The sequence below is a fragment of the Liolophura sinensis genome, chromosome 1, assembly GCF_032854445.1.
Source record: "Liolophura sinensis isolate JHLJ2023 chromosome 1, CUHK_Ljap_v2, whole genome shotgun sequence".
NCBI classification, from domain to species: domain Eukaryota; kingdom Metazoa; phylum Mollusca; class Polyplacophora; order Chitonida; family Chitonidae; genus Liolophura; species Liolophura sinensis.
Genome location: NC_088295.1, coordinates 23,421,666 through 23,447,318, shown reverse-complemented (window position 1 = coordinate 23,447,318; position 25,653 = coordinate 23,421,666). Strand labels below are relative to the sequence as shown.

Genomic DNA, 25,653 nt, shown 5'->3' with positions numbered 1-25,653 from the left:
CAGACCATTGGGTATGATGCCAGCTATGGAAGGGCAACTGATGCCTCAGGTGGGCCTGATGCCGGGGCAAGCTCCTGTTGGAGAAATGATGTCGGCTCAGACTTTCGTGATGGAACAGGGGCATATGCGCGCTCAAAACAATATGTTCACTAGGCAGGGAATGCAGATACCCGGGAACGCAGCAGGTTATGGCGGAAGCTTTCCTGGCCAGAGCAACATGATGGAGCTAGGGAATATGATGTCGGCTCAAGCGAATATGATGGGGTGGCCAAGGGAACATGATGGGTGGCCAAGGGAACATGATGGGTGGCCAAGGGAACGTGATGCGTGGCCAGGGGAACGTGATGGTTGGCCAAGGGAACATGATGGTTGGCCAAGGGAACATGATGAGTGGCCTAGGAAACATGATGGGTGGCCAAGGAAACATGGTAGATATTCAAGGGAATATGATGGGTGGCCAAGGGAATATGATGGGTGGCCAAGGGAATATGATGGGTAGACAAGGGAACATGACTGGACCAGGGAATATGATGGATATTCAGGAAAATATGATGGATGTGAAAGGGAGCCTACAAGATGTGATGATGGCACAACAAGGAAGCTTAATGTCACAGAGGAGGAATGCTGGATTACAGGGTGGTAATGTGATGTCTAACCAGGAGGTTCTCATGTCACAGGGGCAGCAGCTGAATCCTCAGCAAGGCAGTCTCCTCGGACAGCCTGGTAATGTGACGACTGGTCAGGGAGGCATGGCAATGAAACCACAGCATGGCACAGGCATGATATCTATGGGAAGGGGTTCTGAAGGGGGCCTGCTGCCCCACCCTGGAGGATTGCTAACCTCACAGACAGGGATGACTTCAGACAGGCCTGGTCAGAGATCTGGTCTTCGTCCGACAGGAAATAGGTCATCAGAGAACAGTGTACAGCGTATCATTGAGCCAGGCATGCGCCTGTCAGAGTATGTGGGGCCGGGCAGTAAACTTTTAGGGTCCAGGAGTGACAGGCATGACCATAGACCTTCCCAGATTGACAGCAAAGGTGCCCCTGACAGAAATACTTCAAGTAAATTGAGAAGATCATGGTCGGTGAGTTTCACGTCAGCAGATAATATCCTCATGATTGTTCTGTTTTTTTTTATACGAGATACCCATTAAAGGGTTCATATTGTAGTTGTACTTTAATTTGTTTGGGGATTCTTTCCAAACATGTCGTTATAGCATAATAGGGTCAGTTTTAAAACAAATGTTTTCTCATTTACAACCTCAGCTGAGTTACATGTATCATTCTGTCAGAATTTTAAAATTATGAACCTTTTTTGGGAAAAAACGGCCTACATGCATAATCACCGTATATTTGGTTTTCAGCCCAAGAGACGAAATCGCTATTCAGTTGACAGAAATATTGAGGAAAAGTTTGATGGCTTTAGAACTGGAAGAAGAAGTAGATTCAGTGACTTGGGTTGTGATGATGTATCACAGATGAAGAGTGAGAGGGGTTCTGCTTATACAAGAAACCCAGACTTCCGCTCACGTAGTCCAAACACTCGCTCCCAAAGCCCTGGCTATCGCTCACGGAGTCCACAGGACTTTCACTCAAGGAGCCCTAGACGAGGTAATGATAGAAACACCGGGAAACTTAGCGATTTTTCAACTAACCAGAGTGCAGATTGGAGGAATCGGAATCAGGTAAGATGTGGCAGAGCGAAGCGGTTGGATAGGGATGAGAGCAGTGGGCATGATAAACCACAAGAGCGGGAGCGACGCTCTAGGTTTGATGAATCAAGTCCAGACATACAGAGTAGAGACCGTTCACCAGCAGTTGGACAGCTAGGAGGCAGGGGCAGGCCCACAGAGGGAGAGGATCAGATGTACACTGGCAGAGGAGGTTCATTCTCCACCAGGTCAAGGTAACGTCCAGTCATGGTTTCATTGAAGAGCTAACTATTTAAATATTCTTAATGGAGCATGAATTTGATCATATGATTAGTCACTATATTGTACTTTTAAAACCTGAGTTTCCAGTTAAGACTGGATCATAATGATTTTGTTTTCAACAAAGCCTTATTTTTCTTAGGCCAGAAGATAAAGATGGGGTGTGTCCAATGTGTGGTACTAGATGACATTGTAGCTGTTGTATTGTATTGTCGTTCTTATTGTTTTATGCTTTTAGGCAGAATATGAGACTGACAGAAGAAGAAATCCCTGACCTAGCATCTATCAGGAATCAGTTATTGTAAGTGGCTAGCTGAAGCACATCATAGCCCTGTATTTGTCTAGCAAGAGGGACAGAGCTTTGTTTTGCTCAATTTTGATGTAAAAAAAATCAATCATAAATACTGATGTATTGTTCATAAGCAAAGTTGACAGTAAAGTGAAAAAGGTAAAAAAAAAAGGTAAAGGTAAAAGATTCTTACAGTAAAGCTGGTTTCTATGGAAAGGGTACATATTAAAGGTATGGTACCTGTAAAAGGTTATTCTTACATATGTGTTCATTTCCCCAGAGTGAGAATTTTTGCAGTAAACTTAATTTTAGGTCTCACCTTGAAGGGCATATTGTTTTTGGACAATATTTCTTTGTTTATTTGATCGGTGTTTCATATAACGGCTGACAGCAGACCTTCCCACGTACAGCTGGAGAGGAAACAAGGATGATTTTTGGATAATAAAAGCAGGGAATGATATTATTTTATCATCTCATTTACAGGGACCAGTTGCAGCAGCTGGAAACGGGGAATTTGTCTGATACTGCTGCATTAGCAGACATAGCTGACAAACTGAAAAAGGTTCAACAACAGCAGAAGCTACAACAACAACAGCAGCAGCTACAACAGCAGAAGCAACAACAACAACTGCAGCTTCAAGGAGGCAGATATAAATCAGATCATGTTGACCCATCCTACACCCAGGGACAGCGCTTTGACGCTTCCATCGGCAGGAGTCGAAAAGGAGAACATCGTACCTTATTTGACAGTGAGACTTACGAAGACAGCAATATTGACAGGCACCAGCACTTTGATCATAGTTTGCAGGAGAAATTACGCAGCTTTTCACCTGAACCAGAGAGGAGGCAGTGGTTTGATCGCTCTGAAACCAGGCCCAGGAAAGAGCGGGAGGATTTCCAGCCCATGGCAGGTTTGACCCAGGCTAACATGGTCACCTTTGATTATGGTCACCAGAAGGTGCTTGGGGCAGAGTTCAGCGAGATGACCACTAGGTCTAACAGGGAGAGTCGGTGGGCAGGACTGCGAGAGGATCAGGACAACACTGACCATGACATACATGTAGCTGACAGAGGTTTCAGTGGGACGGACCTCAGCGTGATGGATTCTGAGGCCTATGGCAGAATAGATGATGCATACAGTGCCAAGGCTACAGGGCTGCTTGGTGACTTTCCTGGGCGAGAACGGTCCACTAAGAGACAGGGGGTGAGCTTTTCTAGTATGGAGGAGATGCGGGGTAGCTCGGGTTACACAAATACTGAGCCAGACAGGAGGAGAGGATTGCAAGGTAAGCATCACCTGTTACCTGAGTTGTACTTGGTTCACTTTCCTATCTTAAGACACACCAATCAGATAATGTATTCCAGTCAAATTGTACATTTTCCCTTTCATCTTGATTTTGAATATGCAGATATTTATGGGAGTTGTTCCACATCACATGAGTTTTAAAGGTAATGTGGTTTTCTTAGTTGAGCAGACCTGTGATTGGATAGCTTTTCCCCCTTAAATTTTATGCATTATGAGAAGGTATGCTACTGTTAGATACTAGCGTCCATCTACAGCATCCTTATACATTCTTACTTAGTATTGTAATTGATCTTTGACTAGGCCAATCGCAAGGGTTGATTGGACATTCCCCAAGGTTGATGGGCCAGACTCAAGGATTGATGGACCAGTCACTTGGATTGATGGGCCAGTCACAAAGTTTGATGGGCCACTCTTCCAGAATGATGCATCAGTCGCAAGGAGTGATTAGTCAGCCTGCATTGTCAGGCAAGACTGGAAACCCAGTCCCTTTAATGAGCCTAACACCAAGTAGCTCTGCTGGAGGTAGAAGAGGTAAACGAGGAACACCTAAAGTCCATACCAAAAAAGTCTCTGTGGCCAATCTGCCACCTTCAGCGAACTGGGTGAGTAGCAAACTTACTCCTGGTTTAGGTAATGAAACAGCTGTCTGATGTAGTAATAGAAAAAAATTTCCCCCAAAAATGTGACAATTGTGACCTTATGTCTGCACAACTTTCACCCATGTATATTTCTATGCAAGTTTTTTTGAGCATTAAGTTGTTTTTTTTTTAAGATGTTTAAGTATACCTGAAATGGGTGATTAATGAAATGTGAAGGCTTGGCATAACTTGACCATGTCTTTGTTGTTCATTCAATTTTAGAAACAGATAACTTCCTTTTTCAACATTCACATGAACAACCGTGGCTTGGCTGATCCTGGATCTATACGTAACCCTGTAACTGGAGTACTGCAGTCTCGGGTGAATTCTACAGCCTTCCTCGTCGTAAGTTTTCATAGCATTTTTGTCTTCGCAATATTTAGACAAGTACATGTAAGTCTATTAAAGGAGAACCCCAACACCTTTGTTTTCATACTAAATGTTCCCTAGAGACAGAGTACTTTTGCTGTATTAGTATGTAAACTGCATCTACAAATATATTATTTTAACTAGTTCCACTTAAAAGAAAACCATTAAAGTTGAACCTTCTGCCAAGCTTGTCAGGCACGAAGCCCATACCGTGAAGACCTGCCTGGATTATGTATTGAAAGTCCTACAAACCACTGACAAATCCATGCATTAGGCCTACCCACTGTGTGCATTTCCTGAAGCTATAGTATAACTAAATGTACAATTACCCCTATGTGTACACTTCTTAATCAGCACCCTGAAAATCATATAAGTAAACAGTTTTACAGCAAATATTTTGAAAGAAAAAGGAGATACTGGAAAAGGGTGTACCTCATAGCCAGTGGGCGATATGATGACCAGTTTTCACTCACATACCGGCCACCGTAGATGACACAAACACTCCTCTGTCTGGTTTGTCTGACACAAATTGGACGTCCATGGAATCATGCTAATACCCGTGGAGAATTTGGCACAGTTTTTCACAGCTCATTTGGCATACCGGCTGCGACACGAGGATCCTTGTAGTTGGGCAAGCCGACTATGAGTTGCAGTTGACAAGAACAGTTTGTCACTCCACACCAGTGAAATTAACAATCAAGATAATCTTTCATGTTTTAAAAAAATATCACCAGCATATATATATATAAAACTTGAATTATATTGAATGGAAATAGCGACTGGTAGTGCATAGAAACGCCAATTTAAATTTTGTCTTGAGTTCCCATTACAGGCACTGTGTGCTGTTTCAGACAAGGAAGAGACTAAACAACTTCTGCATTTTGGGAGTGAAAATCTAGACTTCTTTTTTTTTAGTTCGGTGGCTGGATCGTAGTGGAGTAGATTTTCTGATGTCTGATTACAAAATTCCACTGTGTTTCTTCCACTTTCAAGGTTTTAAGCAATCAGGATCGATTCAGGGAACATAAAAGCATCTATATGCAATTTGGAAGGTCCAGTGCTGGGGATCTACTTTAAGAACATATATTTACACTTTTTCTGCTTCATTGAAATACAGGAAGGCCATTTCAGTTGACTTGCACAAGAGTTTCGGTCTCAACAAAATAACCCAGGTTCATATTTCTACCAGTGTTCTTTATATACAGGTAAAAATCAGAAAATATCTTCCTGTTGTAAAACTACTGGTCCATTATTATAACTAATGTTATGACTTTTTTGACTGTTTCCTCTGAAGTTCAACTCTGAAGAAGAGGCTGAGAAGGCTGTGAGTCACCTAAATGGAATTACTTACGACAAACACACACTGAGATTGGAATTAGCAGCTTAAGAGGTAATGTTCTAACAAAAGTCTGCGTCTCTGGCTTTTGAAACTCTGTTAAACAAATTTTGGAAACCATATACATGTAAGCACTGCTGGTCTATGTGTCTGGTAATTCTATCTGAATGGACCATATACATGTAACAAATCAGTGGCATCATGGCATCCGTGCCGTGTAATTTTGTCATAGTTAAGAGTTTGGCAGTTTCTGTTTACTGTTGAGTTGTGTGTGGCATTGCCTTCTACCAGTATGACATGGATTACAGATGGGAGTTTGCCAGTAACTCACTAAAGGTCAGTGCTGTTTTTCCCCTGCACTCTTCTTTCCTCCACTGATAAAACTATAAAACTCGTCACCATCATGCAAACAAAAAATCTTCATTATGATGTTAAGCAACAAATAAATTATAGCAATTAAGTCTGTCGTGGCTTACGCTCTAGAAAATCTTTTGTTCCTCCACATAATTCGGATTTAGTCATTCTGTAGTTACCTGTCTGTCCAACAGGTCAGGAAAGTAGGCTGAGAGAGTTCATCTTCCTGAATTTTTACCTGATAAGGAAGTGATCCATTATTATTAATTAGTTGACTTGTTTTGTTCTGTCCAGTAATATTGTTTAATTCAATCCACCAAAAAATCTAGACTCAAGGCTTTGAGTTTAGTTTGTGCTTATATACAGATTGTAATGAGTTAGCAGTGAGATACTGCGCAGACAACGATTGGCCAGGTTTCCACACTGGAAAGTTTTCTAAATACTGTTTTCTGATATTTTGTCTTTATGTTAATTCCATGATTTGTTTTTACAGCAGTTAAGCCAGTCAGTAATGTATGCCATATCTTTTCAGATTTATTTAAAAACTATCTTCTGAGGCCCCTTCTACAAAGCTGTCACAATGTTGCCTCAAGTGCATTTAACATGATGATGTATCTTTTTACAGTATGTTGTCATGGATATTGCACCAGATGCAGTTTGCGACTTCATTCTTAGAAGAGGTCCCAGATGTTGTGTATTGACTTTGTTTAACAGTATGGTCTGTGTTTATCTCCTTTGTTTATTTATTTATTTATTTATTCCACAGGGATAAACTCCATCATCCACTGGAGACAACCCAAGGAGTACTGTCTTGTAGCTCAATAATATGTTGTTGTAATTTTGAAGCATCTGGGGCTTTTCTCATTTGCTTGACTTGTTCTAAATTTTCCATGTATATGTATTTAGATGTTATGGATAAATATGTGCTGCTGTAAACAGCATAATTGTAGATGTACATAACTACACATGTACACTGATTAGTCTTATTTCACATGCAGTCATATGATCAGGGGAACTAATTATGACCAGTGAGCATATTAAAGTGAACATAGAAAAAATAATATCGGACTCTGTTGTTACAGAAAAACGTGTAAAAAATTCTATAAAGTTTTGAAAGCTGAGAAGATGAAGTTCAGCATTAGAAGCCCTTATGAACTTTGCCAGTCACTAACGCTGAAATTCACGTAATAATTGGTTGTCACGTCAAAAAACTTGTTAGCTCTTGATTGTCATTGTGGTTTTTTCTATAGTGGATAGTCAGATATCGGTGCAATAAATTGAATTTTGTGGTTAGTTTAAGTGTTAAAGCATTATACACATTTATGAGCAGGGAACTGAGAAAAGCTGCTTGTGTCACAATGCCTACATGTTGGACAGGATACTGCAGTAACTTGTCAGGGTAAGTAGGCAAGAAAACCGCCCCGGGCGAGTTATTACTTGAAGAAAAATATTTTGACTTTGCATAATCTGAATGAAAGGGTCTGTTATCACTCAGAAGGTCCTGCTATGTTCGGTAAATTCCCTGAAAGCTGTACAGCCAGCTAGGCCCAATTCCTACACCCATGCAGGTCGAGGACAAGTCAGACAGCTAAAAGGCAACGCTTGTGTCCATGAAAATTGCCCTGACCCAGCGCCAAACTAGGTTTTGTGACGTCAACCTTGATAGCCTGACATGCCAAATGGAGTCACCAAATGAGTGGCTAGGTGCTGACTATTGTTTACCATTTATTTTGATGATAAGCAGTGTAGAATTTTTAAAATATGTTTAGAACACTTCTGGAATACTACTTTATTAATTAATTCAGCTTTAGTGGCTGACTGTGTGTTCACTCTTAATAAATCATTGTGTGGAAATTTCTGTACATTAGTATCACCTCATGCTTTGGTGCAGTCAAAAATATTCACTTTGATTTTGTAGTGGCAAGAAAATTAGGTCAGTATCTACTGTTGTAAGCTTTTAAGGTGCTAGCTTTGTGAATGTATTAATTTCTTTTTGACTTGGCAAACTGTTTTTGCTCTTATGCTGTTAACCTCTGCAGTCTTGTGTGTCTTGAGTCTTCACTGGATCCTCAGATGCCAAGCTGCCTTTACTTTATTCAAGACAATGTTTAGCTTTTGACCATTGAGGTTGTGTGCTTGTATCCTGCTTTGACTGGTTTGGTTGCAGCATTAAGTCCGGAGATTTGCTTTGCACGTAGCGAGCAAAAGTGATGTGCTCTGACCTCCACCCTAAAACCTGGTTATGGAGCAGGTTGTGACCAAGATGACACCTGTCTGTCACTAATATGATGTACATTACTGTACATTGAATGTGGGAAAGATTTTCAGTACTTTGCTAATCAGCGGTTTCCACTGGGCATTTAAGTTAAAATTAACATTATTTAAGTGAAACTTCTTAAGTAATCAAATGAATCACTGAGTGACTTCAGACCAACAATTCCATGTCTAAAATTTCAGTGATGACACACACTGATTTACTGATCTAAATCTTGTTGTCAGGATATTGCCAAATTGTCACTTGTAAAATGCAAATCAGTGGAAGTGTATTGATATACATGTACATAAATTTCTGTTGGTGCAAAGGCAAGTGTATGAAATGTACATCCAGTTATATTGACCTACTTGTTCTATATCCGGTATTATTTTTGATTTTGAAGTACATGTATGCTGATTCATCACAGATGACCAATAAATAAATATATTTACAAAGATATTTTGGTTCATTTCTACTTTTTTATTGATAGGTTGCCTTGTTTTAAGGATGTACAAGAAAACATACCAGTAAATACATGCAAAGGCGTTTATAAAGACAAAGTAAAGACCAGTTAACGTAAAGGTGCTGGACATGAAATAGATGAGAGAATGTCCAGACAAATACATAATTATCCAGTTGAAACAATTATATGCAGATGTATAACAAATTAACTGTGATACTATGGTACAGTTAATAAATATACAAATTTATCCTCATTCATGGGATCATACAAGGTGGATATCACAGAAATACATTATGAATCTTGCTCACATTATATGGTCACTGTGGTCATATTGAACCAAATTAAACCTCCACCCGTTGTACTCTTGGCACTCTGCTTCCTCCACCCATAACCCTGACCCATGGTACACTGGGCACTCTGCTTCCTCCACCCATAACCCTGACCCATGGAACTCTGGGCACTCTGCTTTCTCCACTCGTAATCTGACCCATGGTACTCTGGGCACTATTTCCTCCATCCATAAAGGTGTACTTTGGCCACTCTGTTTCCTCCACCTATAAAGCGGACTCTGGGTGTTCACTTCCTCCACTCACAAACCTGACTGTCAGTGAAGTGAAAAATTCTTGAGCAGGGCATTAAATACCAATCAATGTTCTGAGAAAATACTTCTTTTGTCCCTAGTGCATTAAACAGGTCAGATTCTTCTGCCCCTAATACGCACAGTTTTTGTTTGTGTTTCTAAAGTACACTGTTAACTCAAGTGTCACTTCTGGGCCTTCTGAATCCACTTGATGACATCCTGAACACCATGACCTGTGTGGACACTAATCTCCACAACGGAGATCACCTGCTGAGCACTTTTTATTATGTCCTGAAGCCTGAACAATGCCTCTATTTCACTCTTGGTCATGCGGGTTGGCATGTCTCTGGAACAAAAAGTAATGTGCCATATACAAAAAGACCATCAACATTTGCTTTGCGGGACAATCAATGGTTCATTGGCTAAAGCATTACTCTTGCCTAGTGAGATTGGCAACGTGGAACCACTCTTACCTAAAGTAATCCCGGCCTAAGCTGTGAAGCCTGTTGATCATGTTCATTTTTGTCTTTACAGAGAAGTTTTATGGACAAACTGGTAACATATTACTCATGAATGGCAAAAGAACAATAGTCAATACAGCTTTGACCCGACTAACGGCTTCACAGCAAGTGCCCCATTGCTCAGTGATGTTACATGCTCAAATGCTGCACCCAACCTGACCACTCATATTATTGAAATATTCTACAAGTACGAAGTTAACTGCTACTCAACAGACATTGCTTGATGACAAAATAATTAAAGATGATTTTTCAGCATGTTCATTGGGCAAACTGCAGTAGAATACACGTAGGCACAGAAAGAGAAGTAGTGTCACTACTAGCCCATCACTTCCTATCTTTCAACAGATTTACAGTTGAGAAATGGAAAGCACCCAGCTACATTCTAATGTTAATTTTGCATGTATTGAATTTAGGCATTGGGAACTCAAACAATGTTATTAAAGTGGTTTACAATACACTGATACAGATACTATGCCCCAATACACTGTGCCAGATACTTACATCTTGTTAAAGATAAGAAGAATTGGAGTTTTCAGGAGAGATTCATGAGTCAAAAGGGCCAACAACTGTATACAGGCAGAAGATACCTGGAGACGATTGCACACATCTATCATATACTAAAAAAAAGAAGAGTAAAAAGATCTCACATATAATCTGATTTAAAATTGAATCATGTTTTATGGTATACTCAAGAATGTTTCACATGATGATGCGGGAATTATGGTGGGACAAAATTTCTTAGAGCCTAAGCGAAACCCATGACCATCTGCAGGTTGTTGAAAGACCTTCCCACGTACAAGCGGAGAGTTGGGCTTGAACTGAAAGCCACTGCCTTAGAAATGCCTAGGCTGGTGCTGAGGTAGCACGCTAACCTCTATATTAAACAGTATTAAAACCCAGTCAAGTATATTAATCCACAAATTACTGTTTCCATTATGCAGCCTTCAACATGACCAAATACAGCACAGACAATGCTCTCCTAGCAAATACTACACATACCTTTACACTTATAGTATTTACATGCATATAGTCACAACTATGAAAATATACCTTTCCACACCTAACCACAGCAAAGCAGCAACCGAATGGTTTTCTTGCGAATTAACGCGTGCTATCGAGAACTTACGAGATCAACATGGCGGTTATGTTTTCTGTCTAGTAGCGATGGCCATGTAGTTTTTGGCTCTGTTGGATTTACTAACGATAGGAAGAGGGGACATCTGGCTGAGATGAGCATATTGGTCAACTACTAATACAGACAGACACTTTTTATCTGCCCTAACATCGATGTGTGACGGACAGCACATAAAGCATATACATATAGGGATAAATGACAGGTAGCATTGTTTGCATCAGGCCTGTTATCTTTTAGGTTGAAGAGACAGCTGACGTCAGAGACAGATGATGTCAGAGCTACACATTTTTACAATTATACAATATAAGTACTTACTATAACAGTTTTACAATCTTTGTAATAATTTTGCCAGATAGGTCCCATGCTTCCTCCTAACTCTCTTATTGTAATATCATGCTTTTTATGTATGTTAACTGTCACCAAGTTTGACCCAACCTAAAACATAAAACATAGCACATATGAAATTTATGTACATTCCCACATGATGACAAAGTGAGATTACTTGCAACAAATTCACCAAGCAGTCCAAATCAGAAAATCACTACTAGTACTGATAAGTAGAACAGACTATTACATGATTTGTTTGTTATTTAATTTTGGTCATATCCCAACAGTGTCTCCTTGTTTCAATCTGGTGCCAAAACCAACATATATTCAGGGTAGTTAAATGGGTAACTAGTAAAACTTCTTCCTGCCTTTAACAGTGCAGTCCATACATGTAGCTACATGAATGTTCTGTTCTTCTTTCGGTGTATATGTGCACTCAAACTATAAGCATGTATGATGAGCAGGAAATAAGAAATTAACTTACTGTAGCAATCGTTGATGGAATTTGTCCTAGATTCTCAAAAGCTCCTTTCCCTATGGAGCCTTCAAAATGTTAAGAAAGCATTGGAAAAGATGTACATGTACAAATATAATGTCAACTGCGTCTATGGAAACTGAGGTAAAAGCTTAAACAGCTGTTAATACACGTAATAATTTTCAGCGATATAAAGGTAATGACAACTTACAAGTCCAAATTTTTGCTAATGGTAATCCCTGGATATTTTATGAACTTAGATGTCTTAGTGCCTTTTATTCTGAGACACATTAGTACTGAGAAATTCTTATTGTGTAGCTATATCTCGTGCTATTTAGATTTCAAGTGCAGACTGAAAAATATCCAGTGTTTTGGGTTATGTGTGGATCGATATACTAAGGTCGTAATCAAATCTAATGGTTACCGTTAGAATCGATACCTAAATATAAGTTGTTATCCATACACAAGTCGCTATGTTATACGGGTCAACTTCAAAATGCCAGTGAAAGCAGCCACCCTAAATGGTGAGAATGAGATCATTAAAGGATACTCAGTCGTTTCAACAATAACGTCTTCCCTACTCCAGTGGGTCCTATTAGGAGACACATCTCAAATTTAGAAATGTGACTTTTCCGGTTTTCTGTCTATTGACTAGAGTTCAACTAGAGCTTGTAGCTGCCACAAGTTAAGTTAACATGACACCACATGTGCATCGCATCATACTGCCAGTTGTCAAGTAGGGCCCCGTACAACAATACAAATAAAAATGTAATAAAACAAATTTTATCCACACTTGATCGAATAAAGCGAGACATTTTTTTTACCATTTCAAAGATTGTCTACAAATATAGTTTTTTGCTTGTGTCATGTTAAAGTGTGAGCCATGTTTATGTTGATGTTAGGTGCACATGACGGAAGAAGACAAGTCACAAGCTTCTGACACTGAATAGATTTATTTTTGACGCAGAGAAAATCACTGTCTGTGTAATTTCAGGAGAGAAAGTCCAGAAAAACAACATGTTTTCACGATCGTCTCAGTTTGATCGGTCTCTAGGTTTGTATTTTAAAATTTCCCACGACCAAGAACAATCTAAACTTAACAAATAGAATAGCAGATAAATGTTGCGTTGTGTTGTAGTTGTAATCACGGATCGTGATTAACACCTGAACCTGTATTGTAGACAACTTAATCATTTGAGATATCTGGTGGATTAATGTAAAGATTTTGTACAAAAGGCTTAATTTTTAACATGTAGGCAGTGTTTTATGATATCTGTTTTTTCCCTCTCATCTCAGTTACGTAGTTAAAAGATGTGGTCTACAGGTTGCTAGCCCCAGGTGACTACTTCAGTTTCTCCCTTTATTTTGGGCTGGCGGAGTACCATAACCACAGTGGCAACAAATGCTAAACCATAAACCGATTCACGCTATGTCCCATAAGCCATTTCTAAACAATGGCTACGGTCCAAAACTTGTGTCAACTTTGGCTCTTATCTCTCAGATCTCCGGCACACCCACATTGACGACACAGCAACCCATGTCTTAACAAGGTGGCTCTTAGGCTCGTCTTTTTCAGATTTAATGCGCATGCGCGATCTGGGAACTATAATTTTCTAAACCCATAACTGTGGTGAAGGCAAAATGGCTACTGCTTCATTGATAACTGTGAGGTGAGTTTGGGTCTCGTGTGTCCTTACCAAGTGGATTTTACATGAAACATTGCATGTGCGAGTGAGTTGAGAGGTAAGAGCCAAAGTTGATACCAGTTTTTGACCACAGCTATTGTTGAGAAAGGACTTATCAGACATGGCGTAAACTGATGTATGGTTTACCATTTGTTGCCCCTGTGACTACAATGCTCCACCAACACAGTATGAAGAGAGGAGTTGAAGTAGCCACCCTGAGCTAATAGTTTGCCTCAAAATACAGTGCCGGCCTATGGCTGACAAATATCAGTGAATCGTTTGACTTAATGAACTAACCTGAAAATTACCTGGGATTAAGATAGATGGACTATCCATCTATTTTATTCCCAGAAATGACAAGAGAAAGGCACTGACTGACTGAACATGGATCAGGTCAAAACACCCTCTAACAAGAACACCCTCTACCTAAACACCCTCAACTTGATCTCCAGGGATCCAACGTATGTGCAGTTGACGGTCAACAACAACAATACTGCTCAGTCAGCGAGCGCCATGTATGCGTCCCTGTAAGCCTAGGTGTTTTTGGAAATATGTGTCAAATGTCAGTAGGCCTAACTATGTAATCTTTGTTAGAAATATCAAGTATTCTATGTTCATTTCTCAATACAACAGTTCACAAAGTTTAACGTCCAAAAATAATTTTAAAACGTGTGTTTTACCATAGCAACATATAGCAACATTTATAGGCCATATATATATATATATATATATATATATATGGAACACATATAGAATCCATACAATATGATCGAAGGCATACATGGAAGCCCATACCACTAGCTTGAACATGCATTATTGTAGGACGTTCTGACGGTAATTCACTGAAAACATTAAACATGACAAAAAGTTGACCTGCCAGTTTTTGTAACCAGTTACATTAAAAGCTTTATATTGACAAGATGGAAGATTCACATCTAAAAAAAAAAAAAATTCAATCTAAAATTCTATTCAATCTAGCAACTGGCGTCAAATCATGCCATTTACTTACATGAATTTACGAGAACTTCAACTGTCTCATCTATATCTTAGCAAACTCTTCAGACCCCTGAAATGCTGATTGGGCTTGTTCAGAAGACATATGCCTTTTCATGTTAACTTCAGCTGCAGAATGTCTTAACCATTTTGTAAGGTGACAAACGTATCACAAAGTGACTTCCCTGACTGGAAAACCAATTGTAAATGGATTTATACTCAATTATAATCACGTCAACAGAAACATTTTCTACCAAATTAATCCAGGACTATCAATGCTATTGAATGGATGTTGCTTAGTGATAAACCATGTAAATTTTACTCCTGTATGATAATTTTTCCTGTATATTTGATAAGGGGTATTTCATTGTGCTAACTGGACCTTCTTGTCATATTTGATATTCTTCAGTGTGGTGAGGTTTGAAAATAGTTCATGGTTATAACATTTTAAAAGTCAGGTTCAAGAATTGCTAGTGTAAATTTCAGCACAGGATTAAAAATAATTCTGGTATCAGAAAAATGTTCAGTTCCTGGTTTAGTGGATTATCTGTGATATTTTCTCCTGTGTTTAGAGAAGGCCACAAGCCAGCTTCTTCTAGAGCCTGACTGGGATTCTATTCTCCAGATATGTGACTGTATCCGGCAAGGAGATGTTCAGTATGTACATTTATTTGAAGTTTTCACCCACTGTTCTCAATATTTTGATTTATGTAGTTACTGAAGATACATTTCAGTGTTAAACTTAGTTGCAGAATGTGACTTTTTGTATCGACCAACACAAAATGTTGGGAGAGTTACGGGGGAAAAACTGCTTCTAATGTGTCAAATTTACAGTAAGCCAGATTTACGGCATCTTCATACGCACTTTAAATCTTCCCTAGCGTAAGTCAATGTCAACCGAGTGGTCCCCATTATCAGCTAACCTGTTCCGAGTCTCGCCGAACCAAAAACGACCGTGGCAACTGCACAAATTCACAAAATAAATACATTTTCAGACACTCCACCTACTGTGGCCATAAGCCATCTGTCACCATTTTGATCACTTTCCAGAACAAAGGAGGCTGAAGCGATAAGCGACGGGAAAGGGGGTGCAAACAAGCCAAATGGACGAATAGACTTGCCTAGTGTTACTATAGTAATTGCCATAGGTATTATCTCCCGTTAATGACCTTATTTTTTTTTCAGCGCTCACATAAATCGTGTGACTGGTATGTAGGACTATCAGAACAAGATGGCAGCCACAATGGGTGTAGTGTTGGAAAATGTATTTATTTTGTGAATTTGTGCAGTTGCCACGGTCGTTCTTGGTTCAGTAAAACTCGGAACAGGTTAGCTGATAATGGGGACCACTCGGTTGACATTGACTTATGGATGTGGATCATTTTTGGTTTGGCCAGACTCAGAATAGGTTAGTTGATTATGGGAACAACTCAGTTAACTTCGATTTACGCTAGGGAAGATTTAATGCATGTGTGAAGATGTGGTAAATGTGGCTTACCATTGATCTGACACATTAGAAGCAGTTTTTCCCTGTAACTCTGCCAACACTTTGTGTTGGTTAGTACGGAGAGTTACTTTCTGCAACTATATTAGGCTGTGGTATGTGGCATAGAATTTCAAAAGAATATGGCATAGAAGTTCAAAATGTAATAAACTTCATATACAGATCCATATATATGTTGCACTTGCATATACACCAAGTTAAGAATAACAAAAACATATTTTTAATATTTACCAAGTACTCTCCATCACAATTTACTAATATGGAGGCCTGTGTGCCATTAGATATTATTATTGTTAGGAATATTATTGACTGAAACTATTCTTCGCATATTTATAGGCCCAAATCTGCTGTAGGAGGCTTCAAAAGAAAGATATCCGCAGAGAACCCACATGTATCTATGTATGCTCTTCAGGTAAGAAATATCACCCGATAATGATTCATATTCTTAAGCTTCTAATCTAGGCTTTTTGAAATGTTCTGTAGTTTGAAAACTACAGTACATCAAACTATATATTGTAAAACTTCTGTGTGTTCAGTCACTATGTATTCCATCAGCATATGGACACAACATCCTAAGGTTTATAAATGTGAGTTACATGTTATAAAGCAGATTTATTTAATTGTTGTGAAATAATACTTTATCCCAGTCTAATAGAATCTTGCATTATTGATTCTTTAGACTACTTCTACATTTGTCTAGTTCTCTTGCATGTTTGCCTAGGTTCTGGAGTCCAGTGTGAAGAATTGTGGAAGCCTTGTTCATAATGAAATTGCCACCAAGGAGTTCATGGAATTTATGAAAGATCAAGCTAAGGTAATACTGAGTGTGTTTGTAATCATTTTTTGTATGGTTATCCAGGTAGATCGCATAGTTTTGATATTCAGGAATATTTTGGAAATTGGATTCCCAGATTTCCGGCATAAAATGGGCCATGAAAATGTTATTTCAGTAGACCAGTTTTATTTATCTTGGTGATTATAAACACATCCTCATTTTCAGACACGTACTGATCCTGTGAAGGGTAAAGTCTTGGAGCTGATTCAGTGTTGGTCGCATGCATTTCGTAATGAGCCTAGCTTCAGGGTTGTACAGGATACCTACAATCTGATGAAGATGGAAGGTAAGGTTATAAAGTACTTCAAAGGAACTTGTTACCCAAAACATTGGAAAAGCATGTCACCATTTAGTCATTGATATTACAGAGCACCAAGTACATGAAAGTTTTAACAAAATTATGTTTAGGACATGTTGAAGTTGTTTTAAGGGGTCTAGCTGTAGAACACATTTGCTGTACTTTACAGTTTAGAGATTGATTTGGCATCGAAACAAGTGAGGCAAGCACAAAAAGCAATAAAATTTATGATTTAATCCTATTTGTCATAATTAAACACTAGAACATACATCCTATTGAATGATAATCATATTGGGAAGGACTCGCGAGCCTTTCACCAATGTGGTCACAACCTTTGGATGGTCATGAGGTTTGAGCTCAGTTTCCTCCCACCATAATGAGAGAAATAGTCTTGAGTATGGCAAATAAATAATTAAATAAAACGATTATAATTGAGTCAGCAGTGATTGTCTTTTAGTCACCATGATACACAAGGTGCAGGTTCAAACCCAGCTCTGGTCAGAGAATTTGTAGATTCCCTCTCTCTCACTGTTTTTGAGGCAAATGTGGCCGTTTGTGCTGTCTGACGCTCGTTGAAGATATGATGTGCTTACCTGTGTGCTAGAGGACAAAAAGTTTGAAACTTGAGTAAGGCACATGGCTCCACTTTGGGCACTTGTTTTCTCCACCCATAAACCTCAAAGTCATTGTTTAAGTGAAATGGTCTTGAAATAAAATTTTTATAACAATCAAATCGTTTCAATCGGCGAATAATTTGTTTGATTTGTTTAGCCAGGTTTTAAACAGTCACCATTTAAGTGAAAGGGTCTTCAAATAATAATGAAGTCCTTTTTGATCTGCAAATAATTTGCTTGATCTGGGTGTCCAGGTTTTAGTTTCCCAGTTCTGAAGGAAGCAGACGCCATGTTTATGGCGGAGAAGGCCCCTGAATGGAAGGATGGAGAAGTGTGCACTCGATGTCGTGTTCAGTTTAGCATGGTGCAAAGAAGGGTAAGTAATCTGAGAGAGGTGAACTGAGAGGAGTATTTCATTCAAATAAATTGAAAGTTAAAGGAAAAATAATTAATACATTTATTTTCACACTGTTCATCGTGTGCCTCCAGTTTACAGTGAAGTCATTGGTAAGTCTGTAACTGTCAGTTAGACAAGTTACACCTTGTGGGTAGCTGGCTGGAGATTCTATTGCTTTTGAAGTGAAAAAACTAAGGCAAGATTTTTTAGGAAATGTCACGAGTACCCATGTGTTTCTGGCAGATGGTGAAAGCTGATGTTTTTTATTTCAGGGAACAGCTGCATGTGATTGTTGGAAGTTGTAGTGTGTCATTCGGTGCAGACAACCATATTGATAATGGTGATATGATATATCCTCAAAGTTGATGTAAAAATTTTAATTGATTTTTGATTTGTTTTTGGTTGCTCAGTTTGGGACAGTGATGCCGCTGTGCATCTGGTTGCATTAACTGCCCCAACTCAAGATGCCCTAACTCGATTTTTAGTGTCAGTCTGAATTATTAATGGCGTGCTCTATCTTCCTTCATCAGCACCATTGTCGCAACTGTGGAGAAATTTTCTGCAACAAATGTTCGTCAAAAGCATCTATCATACCCAGATTTGGAATTGAGAAGGAAGTTCGTGTTTGTGAAGCATGCTATGAAAAGTTAAATAAAACGTGAGTTGGTGCTTGCTGATGTTTAATTTGAGATCTCTTTTTGTAAAGTTAAGTGTATACCTAATTTTTTAGTTTAATTTAGTTTAATTATGGAAAGAAAAACAGTTGGTACAGTTGAAAAATAATAGTAAATCCCTTAAAACAGGAGGTTTTCATGATGTTAACTTGTCCTGCTGGGTTGTTCGCAGGACTTGTGCCCTTTTCATATTGTGTTTTGGGGCTCTGTTCAAAAACTTAATCAAATGAAACTCAAAATCAAATATATGCATCAATAAAATTTTGATTGTTGATTCTCTACTGTAGTAGTACATAGTTTTGGACTTCATCCAAAATGGCTTTGTGAAAATTATCTCTCTTGTTACAGCTAAGTTTTCCAGTATGTTACACAAATGGATGGTAAATTCCTCTATTTTCAGTTCCACTGCAACAGCAAAGAAATCTGGTTCATCTGAAGATGACCTGCCAGCTGAGTACTTGGCCAGTCCACTCTCTAAACAGCCTCAGGTAGTAAATGCATTCTTTATTTTTGCCAAGCAAACCATTTTTGCTGGAGGCATAGTCCTGTAAATCTATTTTCAGTTTTTGGGCTTGTATTGACAATACAGGGTTTAAATAAATGTCAGCCAAACACTACCTGCAGTGGCTGTTATATTGCTACTTTACCTTTTCTCTAACACCATGTAAAGTTGCCACAAATACTGTATGTCACTATTTATATATATGGCTGTCTCCACTGTTTACACAGGCCCCACCCAGCAAGTCTGAGCAGGAGATCCAGGAAGAGGAGGAGCTACAGCTGGCCCTTGCCTTGTCCAAAAGTGAGCATGAAACAAAGGAGAAAGAGGTGAGTTAACAGTGTATGAGAGAATGTGATACAGTAGGTACTATGCAGTGTCATCTCTCCCTTAATCATGTGTCAAAGGATGTGGTCATATTGGTCGGAATAGTTTTTTGATATCATGTCTGAAAGCATTACCAGATTGTTACATTGCACAGTGATACCAAGAGTGGTCATGTTTGCTGGGTTTATCTGTTGTAGAGGGACCGTATCAGATCTAACTATGGACTGTATGGAAGCAGTGGCAGTGACCAGTCCTCTCCACAATCGAAGAGAAATTCTGGCGTATACACTGTAAGTGCTCATTATTATGCAGAATGAGACATTAGCCATTTGCTATTAAGTCATAGTTTAGGTGATCATACATCCCATCTGTTAAACCTGTCGTTTTTTTTCATTGGTTGGTATGACAGTTCGAGAAACACTTTTGTATTATAATTCCATGCATACCTATGATATATCGTACCACGAGCTGCTGGTTTTGTTTGCTGAGTAACATTGTTCATTATCGTCATGACAGCAACAGCCTGTGTCCGCTCCAGCCATTGATACCAGTGACATGGACCCTGAACTGGCTCGCTACCTCAACCGTAACTATTGGCAACAGAGGTCAGAAGACAACAAGTCAGCAGGCAGTAATGTTGCCAACGTCCCAAGTGTGGTTTCCACAACAACGCCATCAGCCCCTGCTGTAGCGGCTGATCCCAAGTTCTCAACCCCCAAAGTGCAAGAGGTAAGGCTAATCCTTTGTGACTGTGACTGAGTTTACTTGACACATCTTGTTCTGTCTGAAAATCAGTCCAGAGGGCATTAGGCATTTGCGAGCCAAGAACTGTCTTACACTTTTAGTTAAACTTGCAGCACTTAACAATTGTCTAGTCCATTTAACTCTCATGTGTAGATTTGGCATTCTCAGCATGTGTAGTATGTGTTCTATCCTTTGGCCCATCTCTACTGCATGTATAGTTTGTCATCATTATCTCTATTACAGGCATTTTTCTGTGTTCTACACCTTAGTGCTGTCTCAATTATATGTATTGTTTTTTGTATCCACACCTCAGTCCCATTTCCTTTACATGTATTGATACAGCCCTATCAGAATGGAGAGACGGACGATGACCAGGCACAGTTCCTACATGCTCTGCAAAGCAGCATTGAGATCTTTGTCAACCGAATGAAGAGCAACTCTCAGAGAGGTCGCAGCATTGCCAATGACAGCTCTGTCCAGTCACTGTTCAATGTCATCAGCAACATGCACCCACAACTGATGAATTACCTACAGGAACAAGAAGACTTGAGAAGTATGTTTAGCAGTAGTAACAATATAAACTTAAATATAAAATATAAGCAGTTTTGTATACATGTATAGTGAGTTTTATTTATTTATTTGAATGGTGTTTTACGCCCTGGGCAACCCCACGACCATCCGAATGTTGCTGACAGACCTCCCCACATACGGCTGGAGAGGAAGCCAGCGTGAACAATGAGTTTAAGTTGTACATGTAAAACACAATTGTTCCTACATGTTTTGTCACAAACTTGTATGCTTTGCTAATCTTAACTATAAAGGAAAGACTCTCTGTATATGTTTTCTCTACATTTTCTGCATATTTATTTGTCCCAATGGCTTCACATTTACCATTTGCTGAATACCAAAGAAAGTGCATTGTCACGTATTTGAAAAATTGTACATGTTTATACAAGTCAGGAAAAGTTGATGTTACAGTCACTAAAGTTGTAAAAGGCATTTATGTGTTATTTATCCTCTTTTCAGCTCACTATGAGTCCCTGCAGGATAAGCTGGCCCAGCTGCGCGATGCCCGCGAGGCCCTGGACGCTCTGAGGGACGACCATGCTGAGAAGAAACGCAGGGAGAGAGAGGAGCTAGAGAGGCAGAGACAGATCCAGATGGCCCTCAAACTGGACATCATGAGACAGAAAAAACATGTGAGACTTAACTTCAGCTATGTCAACTTAAGTCCCGTGAAGATCCTTGCTAAACCTTGATCAGAGAGACTGTGATTAAAATTCAGCATCAACTGGTTGAGGTGCTCCAGAATCTCTCGGGTACCTGATGAGGTGTGGGGGTTCCTTCCAGGCTCTATCTGGATTCCTCCACCTTACAACCACCTCAAGTGAAATATTTGAGAACACGACATACATCTGTGAAGTGTCTCTCTGGTTATAAATTATTTAAAACAAATTAATTATGTGACTGTGTATGCACTGTTGGAATATAATCTTTACAGCTGTTCATTACCAACATTTGAAGCCCAGGTGTGTTTTCTGATTCATTACAGAATATTTCACCCTTACGCTGTGTTTACAGAGAGCTCTAAGTACACTTTTAAGACAACATTCTTCTTGGTTAATATTCAGTATTGATCCATCACAAAAATAAGAGTGACTTGTCACAGTTGTCTAACTAAAGTCACATACTGTCTAACTATATTTGGTTTGAATATGTTGATTGGGGACTATTTGTTGACAGGAATACCTTGAGATGCAGAGACAGCTGCATTTACAGAGGCTGCAAGAGCAGGAGAGGGAGATGCAGATGAGGTTTGAGCAGCAGAAACAACTCACCCAGATCAGACAGATGCAGGCTTATGGATATCCACAAGTTAGTGCTCATTTCCTGCTACTAAATAATACGTGCTGATGTGTCATGCATGTCCAACAAACATTTCTTTTGCACTTACACACTGTACACTCAATGTATGTTAATGTATATAGTTACAACACCCATAACGGTAGTGCCTGATGGAAGTGTTATGTGTAGTAGTCAGTACAAAAGAGAACTGTAAATTTACACCTTGTCTTTCAGTTCATTGTTTTTTGTTTTTTTTTGTCAAAACTTTACCATGGCAGGTAAGAAATTAGGTTAGGAGTTTTGGACTGTTTCATCTATTTTGACAAAATTCTGGCTGTTTTTGTCTTTTCCTTTTTTTTTGGGGCATTTTTTCCCCAGAATAGTTTGTTGTATTTAATTGAAACTTTGTAAGTGGCTTCATTGGTAGATGACATATGTATTGCTAACTCAGTACTCCAAGTATAATTCTTGATCACTGTAACATGCTCACACTCTCTACCCTCAGCAAATGTATCAGCCTGGGATGCCTGGTCAGAGCCCTGTGGGATCGGTGGAAGGCTCCCCTGTGCACCATGTACAACAGCAGCATGCTGGTGGATACATGCCACCCCCGGGGCAAACCCTGCCTGGATACGGACTGCCAGGCCAGACCCCTGTCTACAGCCAGTCACAGGTGCCTTACCAGGGTCAGGTGCCTGCTAATATGATGCCTGGTAATGTACCAGGAGCTTACCAGACCACAGTGGATGGCAGTATGTCACAGACAAGCATGGGCAACTCTTACCCAGCCTCTGTGCCCATAGGGTATAACCAGGCTAACCCCCCAGGTAACACAGGAGGTCCCAATCACACCCAAATGGCACAACCACAAGGGTATCAACCTGGTGGGAATTCTGTGGATTATCAGTCATTTAACATGCAAAGTAAGTTAATCATTGTTGGGTTATTTTGCAGCGAACTTTAGACAACTTTCTAAGATGACCTCAAATTGGCTAAATCCCATTTACATGTATCACAGTGAGGCCTTTTTGATACCTTGCATCATTTCTACAGAAACAACCTGGGACCTCTTGCATCAAAGCTTACATTTGATTGTAGATTCTACAGTTGGGGTTACAGTTGATTGTAAAAATAAGTGCTTGCACTAAGGAATTGTGCGGCGAAATTTTGAAAGTTACAATCGCAATCGCAGGCCAAAGCATACATTGACCAAAAGCTTTTTGCCTTCTAAACGTGGATTTGTGTACATGGACCAGCAACAAAGCAAATGTGTCTTTCTAAATAATGATCTGAACATGAATGAAATACTCTTGAACAAGACAGATGTACCCATCAACTAAATTTGTTTGTCCCATTTGTGAGATTGCTAACTCAGTTTTGAGTTTGTTGGTAATCTTTAAATGTATGCTTTTGTATTGTGTGTAACTGAATAAAATGTAACCATCTTATCTTCAGGTATGAATAATGCCCTTCCCCCTGGCCAGAGTCAGCAAGTGTATAACCCAGCCTCACAGCAGTACATGGGAGGCGGGCAGCCCCAAGCCCAGTATCAGCCGGGTATGGGGCAAATGGCACCCCCTCAACAGCAGATGGCCCAGACCCAAGCACAGCAACCCCCACCCCAAGGCCAACAACAGCTCCTGGAGCCCCAGTTAATCAGCTTTGATTAATAGTCTCCTGGTCATCATTGGTGTGATAGTAATCTAAATGTTATCTTTATGTACTGTTTACAGTAGTTCCTCAATTGATGGCTAAGGATTCAGACACATATATATTCAAGATAAATGTATTAATTAATTAATGTGCATGTAGTTACACAATCTCCTAACTGATACGGCATGTTGCATATATTGTGTATGGTCTTGCTGTAATACATGTGCTACATGTATCTCATATAAATGGTCTGAGTCATTATATATACATCCTTGTTCAGCTTCGGGGGCCTCCGGGGCTCAGTTGGTTAGCGCACTAGCTTGTAGTAATGACCTAGGAGCCTGTCACCAGGCTGCTGTGAGTTCAAGTTCAGATTATGCTGGCTTCCTCTTTGACCGTACGTGGGAAAGTCTGCCAGCAACCTGCGGATGGTCGTGGGTTTTTCCCGGCTCTGCTCGGTTTCCTCCCACCATAATGCAGGCCGCCGTTATATAAGTGAAATATTCTCGAGTATGGCATAAAACACCAATCAAATAAATAAATAAATAAATCAGCTCCACATTGATATTAATGTACAGGTAAAGGGCCTGTCCAGCTTCCCACGAATAGGCAATGTATCAAGACATTCCATTTTCAGCAATATGTTATTTTATGTGCTGTCTAACATGTGTTTATCTGCTACAAACAGCTCTACAAGTCAGGTGTAGGTTGACCTTGCAACTCGGAGCAGTTTGGAGCATCCGATCAGGCACTGGGTTTAGTCAAACTGAGTGGGTTTGCCAGTTGAGCATGTTGTACTTTTCTGCAATTCAAAGCATCTAGTTATGTCCAGAGCTGTTGCTTGGGCCCAGACCTCAAGATGTTTACGATAACAAGTCGACCTACACCTGGCTTGACATTCAGAACTTCTGTTGGTCCAATAATCATGTCGTGTAACATGGGCTATTGACTTAAGGATGGGGCCGGAGTGCAAATGACAGACATTCTGCAAGATGTCACAGTTACTGCGATTTTGCGTTTAATTACAGTGTCAAACATTAAAGTGTAATTCTAATGTACTTTATGATAAATATCAGAAAAATTGTCAGAATCATTAAACATGCACAGTATGTTACCTTTGGACTCTGTTGTTTTATTTTCACCTTTTATGTTAAAAAAAGAACATTTGATCAGCAGTTTCTTTTCATGTAAAATGAAAACTTTATTGTTATTGTGCTATTTGTGAGGCTTCTTGAAATGTGCATCTGGTGCAAAGTGAAATAAAGTAGGCTTGTACCTGAACTTTTTTTTTTAATGTACTTAGTCAGTTTTCATCACGGTCTGAATTTCAAAGTTTTTATTTCGTGGTAAAAGTAGCCCACGTCTTAATTCATGTTCGTATATTCATGATGTGATGATAAACAACACAGATCATTTGGATCACAGTGTCTCAGACCAGCTGAATAATGTAAACAAGGCTTACAATTATAACCCCTCTATGAATTGCTGATGACAAAAAGTACAAGACAGGATCACAGTCGTATCTGCAAAAAGGTGTATTTATGGAATAAACCCGGTGGGTTAAGCAACATCATCCATCTCAGACACACATGTTTTGGTTACAG

The 25,653-nt window shown here is 39.5% G+C and overlaps 3 protein-coding genes across 3 annotated transcripts; 2 read left to right on the top strand and 1 right to left on the bottom strand.

Moving 5' to 3' along the window:
* The first annotated feature begins 257 nt into the window (after positions 1–257).
* On the top strand, positions 258–8,937 carry LOC135462139 (uncharacterized). Its single transcript, XM_064739511.1, has 8 exons — positions 258–1,088; positions 1,368–1,909; positions 2,173–2,235; positions 2,707–3,509; positions 3,830–4,131; positions 4,390–4,512; positions 5,831–5,926; positions 6,993–8,937. The coding sequence occupies exons 1-7, from the start codon at positions 279–281 to the stop codon at positions 5,921–5,923; spliced, it is 2,736 nt and encodes a 911-aa protein (XP_064595581.1). The 5' UTR covers positions 258–278; the 3' UTR covers positions 5,924–5,926; positions 6,993–8,937.
* Positions 8,938–8,961: 24 nt separating this feature from the next.
* Positions 8,962–12,689, bottom strand: LOC135462141 (ADP-ribosylation factor-like protein 16). The gene is made up of 5 exons (XM_064739513.1): positions 12,532–12,689; positions 11,991–12,049; positions 11,495–11,614; positions 10,546–10,661; positions 8,962–9,869 (listed from the first exon to the last, which is right to left on the bottom strand). The coding sequence occupies exons 1-5, from the start codon at positions 12,587–12,589 to the stop codon at positions 9,707–9,709; spliced, it is 516 nt and encodes a 171-aa protein (XP_064595583.1). The 5' UTR covers positions 12,590–12,689; the 3' UTR covers positions 8,962–9,706.
* Positions 12,690–12,901: 212 nt separating this feature from the next.
* Positions 12,902–24,937, top strand: LOC135473791 (hepatocyte growth factor-regulated tyrosine kinase substrate-like). The gene is made up of 16 exons (XM_064753686.1): positions 12,902–13,035; positions 15,232–15,316; positions 16,500–16,575; positions 16,885–16,977; positions 17,164–17,284; positions 18,165–18,286; positions 18,838–18,965; positions 19,382–19,469; positions 19,711–19,809; positions 20,005–20,097; positions 20,324–20,536; positions 20,894–21,104; positions 21,578–21,750; positions 22,295–22,426; positions 22,902–23,319; positions 23,852–24,937. Exons 1-16 carry the CDS (start codon positions 12,999–13,001, stop codon positions 24,064–24,066), a joined length of 2,304 nt encoding a protein of 767 aa, XP_064609756.1. The 5' UTR covers positions 12,902–12,998; the 3' UTR covers positions 24,067–24,937.
* The last annotated feature ends 716 nt before the right edge of the window (positions 24,938–25,653 follow it).

Bases quoted from the DNA above. Each gene is read 5' to 3' on its own strand.
- LOC135462139 (XM_064739511.1), top strand. From the start codon at position 279: ATGATGGGTGGCCAAGGGAACATGATGGGTGGCCAAGGGAACGTGATG. The intron at 1,910-2,172 runs GTAACGTCCAGT...TTATGCTTTTAG, and splicing joins TCATTCTCCACCAGGTCAAG to GCAGAATATGAGACTGACAG. The intron at 3,510-3,829 runs GTAAGCATCACC...ATCTTTGACTAG, and splicing joins CAGGAGGAGAGGATTGCAAG to GCCAATCGCAAGGGTTGATT.
- LOC135462141 (XM_064739513.1), bottom strand. From the start codon at position 12,589: ATGTGTCTCCTAATAGGACCCACTGGAGTAGGGAAGACGTTATTGTTG. The intron at 12,050-12,531 runs GTATCCTTTAAT...AACATTTTGAAG, and splicing joins GTTATTGTTGAAACGACTGA to GCTCCATAGGGAAAGGAGCT. The intron at 9,870-10,545 runs GTAAGTATCTGG...TTTTTGTTCCAG, and splicing joins CTTCTTATCTTTAACAAGAT to AGACATGCCAACCCGCATGA.
- LOC135473791 (XM_064753686.1), top strand. From the start codon at position 12,999: ATGTTTTCACGATCGTCTCAGTTTGATCGGTCTCTAG. The intron at 16,978-17,163 runs GTAATACTGAGT...CCTCATTTTCAG, and splicing joins TTATGAAAGATCAAGCTAAG to ACACGTACTGATCCTGTGAA. The intron at 21,751-22,294 runs GTGAGACTTAAC...ATTTGTTGACAG, and splicing joins TCATGAGACAGAAAAAACAT to GAATACCTTGAGATGCAGAG.